Source organism: Apium graveolens, chromosome 4 (genome assembly GCF_009905375.1).
Source record: "Apium graveolens cultivar Ventura chromosome 4, ASM990537v1, whole genome shotgun sequence".
NCBI lineage: Eukaryota > Viridiplantae > Streptophyta > Magnoliopsida > Apiales > Apiaceae > Apium > Apium graveolens.
Genome location: NC_133650.1, coordinates 308994320 through 309004999, shown reverse-complemented (window position 1 = coordinate 309004999; position 10680 = coordinate 308994320). Strand labels below are relative to the sequence as shown.

Below are 10680 nucleotides of genomic sequence, written 5' to 3'. Positions count from 1 at the left end.
ATTTTCAAGATCAATAAACAACATATGAAGGTCTTTCTATATTTTTTTCATCAGACATCGAATAAGATGTATAACCTCAAGTGTTGATCGACCGAACATGAAATTAAATTGATTTGCCGAGATATTGACAACCCTAGAAATTTTGGACTCAATAACACGTCCAGAATTTCATGGTAAGACTAAGTAACTTAATATCACAGTAGTTACTGCAATTTTGAGTATCCCCTTTATTTTTATATAGCGGTATTACACCACATCTCACTTGGCATCTTGGCCATCCAAAACATCTTATTAAAGAGATTTGTCAACCAACTTATATCAGCGTCTCCCGAACAATACCACACTTCAACCAGTATCTCATCCATATCAACGGTCTTGTCTTTTTTCATCTTGTGCAGTATTGCTCCCACTTCATCTCTATTAATATTTTGCCCCAAATCAGATTCAATATTAACAATTTGAAAAATTTCTTGATCCCAACTAACTTCTCGCTTCCCGGCAACGCTAAATAAGTCATAAAACAAATCAATATACATTTAATTTGTAATTATTTAATGATGTAGCACGGTAAGGGTAACTATATAATAATTATAAATATTTTAGTACTAAATATAATATCATCCATTTATAAGACCAGGTATGTAACCAGTTATGTACTGCAGTATATTTTTTTAATTTCAATTCTATACTATAACTATAAGATGAATTAACTATGTATTGGAATTTTACTCAACTATAAATAATAATTTTTCGGATTTTTTAAACAAAAAAACGAAAGTACTATGTTTTTAAACAAAAAATCGAAATTACTACGTGGTCGTTTGATTCGGCTAATTCTGGTATCAGGTATGAGTTTCGTTCATTTGAAACCTATACCCAGTATTTGGTTGACTATTTTTAAAATCTCATACCCATTCCTCAGACCCATCTGTAATCATATTTGATATCCTAGGGGAGGTCGTTTGAGAGAGAGCTATGAGATATCAAAATAAATTTCATTATTTCATTACTTATAAAGTTAAATACAATCTTAAAAAGATATATCTTAATTATCATGTTTAATTTTAGATAAGTTGTGCTTATTTTTAATTAATACAAAATAGTAATATTTTATTTTGTTTGTTTTTAAAAATTATAAATTAACATTAACATTAGATTTTTTAATTTTTTAATCACTTATATTTATTTTTTTTTGTTTGTAAGTTGTATAACAACTTAAATTTTGATATATATAATATATAAAAATTTGATTCAATCAATGAATCAAAAATATTTAAATTAAAAAATTTCATTACAGTACTGAACCAAACACATGATATGATGAATGATTCCTCAACCCCATACCAGCCTAAACCGATTCCTTATTACAAACCCATACCGTCTTCTGAACAAAACGATTTCTATGAGTATTGTTAGGTACCCCAAATATCTTTCCCCAAAAATTTACCAAATGACGTTGGTGATACATAACTGATTTTGATTTGTGGGAGCATATAAATATATACGGGTCTCATATTATTATTGAGAAGATCGGCAAATATTCAATACATCAAATTTGAGGAATTTTTTGGTTTAAAAATTTGGGGTTTTTAGTATGGTCCAATTAGTGTACAATCAATTTATTTGACAATTTGTTTAAATTTAAACGGTGTCTCGTGGCATACAAAAACACACGTCAATTCATATCAAAACAGAGAGACTTTTCACTCCCATTACACACACAAATTCATACATCTTCAGTCCAATTTTCGTCCATCATTAGCAATTAATGGCAAGCTTAAGCTGCCATTTCGTGTTAGCACCGAGTCGAATCGGTCTTAACTCGACTCGCACTCTTCTCAAGCCCTGGTCAACTCAATCTTTCGCCCGAGTCTTTGCGCGAGCTTCAATAACTGTAACTGAATCAGTAAGCTCTCGTATAAATTCATTAGATAATTATTTTTTGTGCTTTAAATTTGTTGTTATGGTAAATTAATCCTCGATAAATTAATATTATCTGTTACGACGTGAACGTTTGGTAGCCTAAGTTTGTTATTTACTCTAAGAAATGATAATACGATAAATTGTTAGTCGAATAAAAATATCGAAACATTATTAAATGTAATGAAGGATCTTCTAGCTTAATAATTAGCTGGCACATTTTGTTCCGCTAAATTGCGAAGGTTCATGAAATGATTGAAGCGTATAGTAATACAAATATGTGATAACTTAAATATCAAATAGATAAATATAATATGTGATGAAAAAATAAATATAATATTTAGTTGAGTTCTATACATTTGTCTTCAATGCAACTACAATCAAATGAAATATTGTGAATTCTAGTATTTTAGATAATATATCTAGATTTTAAAAAAATTATTTACTATTTATTTTAAATTTTACAATTATTTTTTCTTACTTAATTAAAAATAAATAGTAAATAAAAGTTTTAAAACATAAAAATTTTATCTGAAATACTAGAATTCATAACTCATTTGATTATACTAGTGTTGAAGAGTAATGTGTATAACTTAACAAAATATAATATTTACTCTCTCGTCGCATTTTTGGAGGTATCTATTTGATGTTTATATGAATTTAGTGATCAAAATGATATCCGTTCAGATCAGTAAACGAATTGATATATCGTCTTCACTTCAGTGCCCGGTTTGATATTTAACCCTTATATATTTTTAGTTTGTTCGTTTTTAGTATCAGAAATTATAAGTCCTTTTATCGAGTTATAAAATCTCGTATTATCAGTGTTTGCTATCTGTTGCTGTTTATATTATGTGTTTTTAGTTTGTCCGTTTTTAGTATCTGAAATTATAAGTCCTTTTATCGAATTATAAAATCTAGTATTGTCAGTGTTTGCTATCTGTTGCTGTATATATTATTATTTATATTTAATTTGTCCGTTTATTGTTTATATTTTAATTGTTCTTTTGATATTATACTATGAACAGGATCTCATATCGAATGATGAAAAAGTCACCGCGAACAAAAGCTTATTAGCTTGTCCCATATGTTATGAGCCATTTAATTCGATTGGCGCGACACAATTATCTGTGTAAGTTATCTCTTCTAGAGTTAGAACATGTTTTTTTTTCTTTACTGCAACAATTTTCTACATGCTTTGCATTTATATATATGTAACAGATACTCTAGTATTTCTTCAACTTCTTCTATTTCGATCTCGTGTTATATCAGTTTCATGCTAATATAGGATTTCTATGCTCGGTCCTTTAATTTAATTATCTGCTACAGGAACACTTCAGCACAGTCTAGTTTTCACTGTTGCACCTGTCGGAAGGAATACTTTGGAAATGAAACACATCTTAACCTAACCGTAGCTAGTGGATCAAATGCGTATGATGAATCAATGCCAGCTTCAACAGAAATTTTCAGGTAAATACTTTTTTTAAGTATTTGCTTTTCAATGCCTAAAAAGTTGGAACAAATTAATAAAACACCATATGTACTTCGATTAGATAAATATTTTTTTTGGTAAGAGCATAATATATGATCCTTTAAAAAATATTAATATTTTGATTAGTGATTTTGTTTCCTACTGGAATTTGAATTTATGTTAGGAATAATAAGTACTTTAAGACGATTAATAAGCGAATATCATAAACCTTTACCTAATTTCATGTAACCATACAAGAGTATTTGCGGGGTAAAAAATTAAAATTTTGATAGATTAATTATTTTGAGATAAGTTACATAGTAACCAAGGAAGTAATTTGTGATTCTTGGTCACACACTAGCACTTGATTGCTTCATTCTTTTGGAAGTGAGTTTGAGCAGGTTTAACTGCTTAAACATGATCCCAGAACACACCAATGCTTGATATGTATGGACATGTTTCAGAAATTGTATATAATGGGGACAGTGGTGCATTTATTTATTTATTTATTTATTTTTTTTATTTTTTTTGCATCAAGTGCAAGAGTACTTGTCGGAATATAGTCTTGTTCTTGAATATTTTGTTTTATTGAATTTCATATGCCCAAATATTGTGTCATGCATATTTTGGACATACGGTTCATGTTATCTCTGAAGGTTCCTGAACGGGTTCTGAGTTCATACCTGTTCAAGCTTTATCATGACAAACATGGGAGGCGTTTGGATGCATCATGGGAAAGGGAATCGGGAATGGAAATGGAGGGTATGGGAATGGGGGTTAATGGGAATGGGAATGGGAATGAAATGGAAACCCAAGGGATATGGTAGGTTTGATTTACCCACCAAGAGGGAATGGAGTTCCCATTCCCCGCCGCTAAATTAGTAATCCAAACACCATCACTTAGGTTTAAGGTTCCGATTCCCGTTAACCGGGCACATTAACCATCAAACAAACACCCTCATGGTGCCTTCACCCTTCTTAACCATAATTAAAGGAGTAAGAACATGTTTTGGGATGCTAGTAACTAGTAAGTGATCCTAATGATACTAATGACTGATTCACTGCCTAATTAGTTTCTAAATTCAAATTGCCCCTTCATTGACATTTTGATTATTTGACTGTCACACGGACTATTGCTCTTGTGTGTCAATTGGGTTTCTTCAAAACAATAAGATATTGGTATGATATGTTTACTGCATTCCTCTTGTATCTGACTGTCTTCACATGTTTTTACTAGAACCCCTGTTGTGTCTTTTCTGTATGAGCGGGGCTGGCGGCAAACGTTTTCTGTGCTGGGTGGTTTTCCAGGAGCCGAAAAAGAGGTAATTGCAAATTTTTAACCGGGGAGGAACACCGTGAAAGAGTAAATTAAACTGATTCAAGGCAACTGTATTTCTTTGATCCTGCTTAAATCAAAATTGTTATTTAAAACCGCACACAGCAAGAGTTGTTACTACGCTTTAATTTATTGACAATGGCAGGCTTCTAATTAAGTATTATTGTTTACTGCAGTTTGAGATGATGATAGATTATCTTAAGCCAGTCCTAGGTGGAAACATAATTGATGCTAGTTGTGGCAGTGGGATGTTTTCACGGCTTTTTGCCAAAAGTGGCCTATTTTCCCGTGTTGTTGCTTTGGATTTCTCAGAGAACATGTTACAAGAGTGTTTTAAATTCATTAAAGAGGAGGAAAACTTCCCAACAGAGTACACACCAATTTGAATCTAGTTTTTATTGGTGTTGGTACATACTTCAAAGTGAATATTATTTCTGCATGAATTTAATCTTAATAGGTCCAATTTTTCTTTTTGTAGAAACTTGATACTGGTTAGAGCTGATATCTCCAGACTTCCATTTGCCACAAGTTCTATTGATGCTGTGCATGCTGGGGCTGCTTTGCATTGTTGGCCATCACCTTCTGCAGCCGTAAGAATTGAAAGAGTTTTGTTCTTTTATTTGGCTTTTATGTGTGCTACTATTAACTAAGGTGTAATTCATAAGCAATTATTTCTTGATAAGTAATGGAACTAATAAAGGCATCATTACTAAGGAATGGTTCATGCGTTAATTCACACAAAGTATACACATGTGTTAGAGGTGGCTTAGAAATACATGTCTATACTCTTTATTAATAATAAGCGAAACCATGTTTTATTGTCCTCTATAAACTTTATAAAATAGAAAAATATATTTTAAGCGAATTTATGATTTTTTTTAAGATTTTATTAAGTTACGCTAAACTAAGTAAAATAAAGTATATTTACTTTTATTTTGAAAAACTACTAACTACTAATTAAACTACTAACATGACTTCTATTCTTTGTAAACTTTATTTCCTATTAGTTATTATCCATCCAAGCCTCAATTTATTATTAAACTGGAAAATATTATTTTAGAAATAATTAAGTAATAGTAAATGACTTTAGCGACGTTTATTAACTTTAAAGCTGGAGATCATTAAATTAACGATTGTATTTGTCACCGTCCATCACAATGTTTATTTAATTTTAAGTTAAAAAATATTTTTTAACGGTAACAAATTTATGGGTTGTATTTAGATTATATTAAGTAATATTAAATTAAGTATAATATCATCTCTTTACTTTTAATTTGAAAAATTATTTTTATCAATAATGAAGGAATATTAAATAAACTATATTGAAAAAGCTAATTATATGATAATTATCAAATAATATTAATTAAAATTAAATTATATAAAGTAACAAATATTTGGTTTTTAAGATAATTATACAATTCGTTTATTAAAAAAACTAAATGTTAGATTTCTATAACAAGTAAAATAGTGCACACTAAAAATATACTATATAAATTCATAACTGATTCGATTCCTTTTAACTACATAATTATTCTTTGCAAGTACCAATTTAATATTAGAACTAATATATCAATTTCGATTCGTGTTTTGTACGGTTATGAGTTCAATTCTCTATAAATATTAATTCGATATCTTAAAGTCGGGCATGTGCAAAGGTGCGAAGCACGGTTTATCAACTATATATGCTAATAGTCGAAACCATGTTATATTAGAACACAAAGGCACCAAATCTTGGTACTCACTAAAAAATTATATAACTATTGTTTTTAATATTATATAATTTTTGAATTTAATTTTAAGTGAAAATTTTAAGCTCTGAAATTTATTTATTAGAAATTATTAATAATATGATTTGATTATATTTTAAATATACACGTTTATAATTTAGTGATATTTTTAATTTTTAAAAAAATAAGACTAATTAAAAGATATAGTTTTAATGAAATTTATTGGTGTGTTTATGAAATATAATTATGTTTTAATTAAAAGATAAAATTTAGCTCACATTAATAATATACGAATGATCTTATACCGACCACATCCAACTAATTATATTAATTTGTTTAATTTTAGCGTAGAACAATACTATACATTATTTTGTTTTAGCCTCAGGCCCGTATTATATTTTATTTATTTTAAATTATATATTAGCTTTGGGTGAATATTATTTTGTTTTAAACCGAATACATAATATATTTTGTTTTAGCGTGATGACATTATATCGACCAACTTATTACATTTCAAATTTTATTTTTGTTTCAGCCCGTTCAGTAAATATTTTTTTAGCTTGATCGGTAATATTTATTATGTTGTTTTAGCATGATGTAATAAATCTTGGCTTTAGCCTCAGGCCCGGTATATCAACGAAATCTAACTAATTATATTTAATTTTTTGTTTAATTTTATTTTAGCCCGGGGTAAATAGGTAAATATTTTTTCTCATAGATCGAATGGATAATATATTTAATTTTGTTTTAGCCTCGTGACATTAAATGAGCTAAACGATTTTTCTTTTAAATATTTATTTTTTTAGCCCGTTTATTATTTTATTTTAGTCTGATGACACTATATCGATCAAATGAATTTCCTTTCAAATTTTTATTAGTCTTTCTTATTTTGTTTTAGTCCGAGACTGCATATCCAACTGATTGTAAGTAGTCTGTTTTTATTTTTTATTTCAGATTGGGTCAATTGTATAATTGGCCCGGGTGAATATTATATATTATTTTGTTTAAACGAGTTCATTATACATATTATAATTCTATTGTAAATATTAATCTATTTATGAGGGTGTTTTAATTTTAAATATTGCTATAATTACGGTGAACAGACCAACTACCAATCAAACTTTCATTGTTTTGTATTTAATATATTAGTATAGATATAATTAAATTTCAACTAATAAGAATTGACTTCTACTCTGTAGACCTTGTTTTCACTCTAATTTGTATTTGTTAGAGCGTCGATTTACTTTTAAATAACTGTATTGAAAAAAACCAACATGTTAGATTTATATAACAAACAAAATAACTAAGTGCACAGCTATAGATCTAAAGGTATACGGTGGAATTTCAGAATTACATGTGACTTTGATTTTTTTAACTAAATAATTTGACAACATTTATTTATTATATTTTGATCTGTGTTTTGCACATATTATGATGTTCAATTTTATGCAAATAATAATATGATATTATTTTAATATTCGGGCCAGGTCCTAATGTGGTACTTATTTGATACTTTTAAGTTGGCAGTAGATGAGTTAACCCAAACACAGGTCTTACAAAAATACTAAATCAGTTACTGTGACCTTCAGCTGAAATCTTGATCCGTTTTAATCTAAATAGTTACTTGTGTTTTTCTGTAATAATTTTAGGACTTACGTACCTGTATTATCAGGCATCCAAAAACTTTGTTGTTTGTCATATTGCATTTCCTCGCAAATCCGTCTCTTAATATATACATATTTATACATAAGTATCTCTTTGGGTGCAAAATGCATGTCACCTATAGTTCAATCGAAATGTAGTTCTGGAAGCTCCGCAAAACCCCTGTTTTTTGTCACCTCTGTGATGGTTAACTTTTTGGTAACTGATCGGTAAAACAGGAATGTCCATCGATTTGTTCTAATTTGGAAAATTATTTTATTTTTCTTACCTTAGGCTTGAGCAGTAGCGGACACAAAATGGCCAGGATTTTCTTCTGCCTATTCTGGATATCCTGATCCTTTCAAATTCGTTATTTTTGTAATACAAAACCAAGTCTTAAAGTTTTTCTAGCAGGCCGCCCATCTTCATTTTGATTTTTTTACAAGTAATACACACATCTGTTATTTTTATCTACTTTAAACACAAGTGAACAAACAAAACTGAGTCTGCTCTCAGTGTGAAGACTGAAGTGTCCAAGAAAAGTTTCATATATCTAAATAGAGATATTTAGAAATGAATTTATGTACTTTGAGAGCGATATCTAGGAACTGAATCTACTAGAGGAGGCACTCATAAGAGGGCATCATAAGTTGCTGAGCATTCTGCAACTGATAGGAAACAAACCATCAGACTGCAACTGCTGGAAAAGTGTATAATCACAGGAACTTTGAGATGGATACAGCCCCAAAAGGGGTGCACTGAAGGCTCTTGCTCTGTCCTGGCGCACAAAAATTTGACGTGATACTTTTTCTTTTCATCTCGTAGAATTGTACAGTGGTTGTGATCTTTGTGTTTATGACCTTGTCTTTTGTCCCCCCCCCCATGTTAAGTAAAGTAATAACTACTGGTTGTAATGATCAATTACCTCATCTATTTTATGCTACCTGTTCTCAGTAGTCTGATAGCTACCTCTTTCAGGTAGCTGAAATAAGCCGAGTTCTACGTCCTGGGGGAGTGTTTGTTGCAACTACTTACATACTTGATGGCCTCTACTCATTGATACCTTTGTTGGGGTCTGTACGTCAGGTAATTTATTTATTTTTGAAATTTTGAGCATGTTTGTATTCAGCGGAATTATCTTTTCCGAATAACTTCTACATATGTAAGAACTACTTGTCACTTTTTTTTCATAACAAATCATCAAATAATAATTAGTAACCGATGAATATGAATGGATTATGTGAATACTTAATTTCTTTGTTTCCTTTTAGAAATTCGATATCTAGAACATCAGGATATTTGCATAGAAATTCTGAGAAACAGTTTACAAACTATCTTGAATATGAAAATTGTTTGATTTATATCAGCTCAACTATTCTAAAACATCTTAGAGCATTTCTAAGGGTTGACACTCTTCGAGCGTGCCAACTTTGCCAAATCACTGTATATATTAGTTTATAATCTTTTCTCTCATGAATAAAATTTATGTGTATTATTTTAGTAGGGTTTAAGTTTACAATTTTTAGTCACATTTGGTCCTACAAAAGAACTTAGCACCCTTGTTGAAAGTATGTCAAAAAGTTAGCACCCTTGCAACTCCAATAGCTGGCCAACAAAGAATACCATGCCACATGCCAGTTGACACCCCACGTTAGAGACACTCTAAGGGTCAATGAGTGACTTTGAGAACAAGAAACATCATTGAAGTCTAAAATCTTGATCTATTCATTTATTCTTATATGGTAAATCATTTACAATTTTAGCTTCCTAGCCCAAAACTCTATTGAACCTGCGAGTGCAATTGTGATATTAGTGTCAACTGCCAAGTCTTGCCAACTGCTGAAATTGAGTTTACCTGATAACGTACCATTTCAGTTGTTAGTTCCTTCATAAATGCCGTGTGGAACTAGGTTCCATACTTCCAAGTTATGTCTTGTTATTCATCAAGGTTTTCTTGTGAGTCCGAAATAGTGAGAAAAAGTTTCACTGCAGATCATTGGAGAAATCTCAGGCAGCCACATATTTCTATCCGAGGGTGAACTCAAAGATCTCTGCGCAACTTGCGGGCTGCTTGATATCACCGTTGTTCGCAACAGGCGTTTTGTGATGATTTCTGCTAGAAAGCCTAGCTAATCTGGTTCTTAGTCATGAAGGTTTGTAGCATTTAGCTTTGAAGATCTTTGCATAGCTGAAGTGATTTTGGATAGTCATTTTTTATATATCTCTGCTAAAAGCCCAAGTCAAGAACTTAGAGCTTCAAAGCACACTGTACATTTTTGTAAATTCAAGAACTTAGAGCTTGTATATAGTTGCTGTATATTTTGTGGCAGCCCAAGTTGGGCTGGTCTTTCAGTGGTTGAACACCAGTGAAATTGTGAAAGCCCACAATCTTTTATTCTTTTGTCCACCATTAAAGACTCACTTCTAAACTGGGCTGGGCTGGCCCATAAAAGTTCAGCTTCACCGCCATTAAAGACTCACTCTAAATTACTACTAACAAATTTTATCTTGCTATTAGTTGTTTTTAACACTAATATATTATAATTATAACGTTTTACTTGTAATCCATGCAATTAATGACATTT

General features: G+C 30.3%; 1 protein-coding gene across 1 annotated transcript; it reads left to right on the top strand.

Annotated features, from left to right (window-relative positions):
* The first annotated feature begins 1672 nt into the window (after positions 1-1672).
* Positions 1673-10607, top strand: LOC141721672 (putative methyltransferase At1g78140, chloroplastic). Its single transcript, XM_074524698.1, has 8 exons — positions 1673-1906; positions 2949-3052; positions 3250-3390; positions 4629-4713; positions 4904-5097; positions 5206-5317; positions 9074-9181; positions 10088-10607. The coding sequence occupies exons 1-8, from the start codon at positions 1769-1771 to the stop codon at positions 10226-10228; spliced, it is 1023 nt and encodes a 340-aa protein (XP_074380799.1). The 5' UTR covers positions 1673-1768; the 3' UTR covers positions 10229-10607.
* Positions 10608-10680: the final 73 nt, after the last annotated feature.

Excerpts from the sequence above, each read along its gene's own strand:
- LOC141721672 (XM_074524698.1), top strand. The coding sequence starts at position 1,769 with ATGGCAAGCTTAAGCTGCCATTTCGTGTTAGCACCGAGTCGAATCGGT. Across the intron at positions 4,714-4,903 it reads TTCCAGGAGCCGAAAAAGAG|TTTGAGATGATGATAGATTA; the intron begins GTAATTGCAAAT and ends TGTTTACTGCAG. Across the intron at positions 9,182-10,087 it reads TGTTGGGGTCTGTACGTCAG|ATCATTGGAGAAATCTCAGG; the intron begins GTAATTTATTTA and ends GTTTCACTGCAG.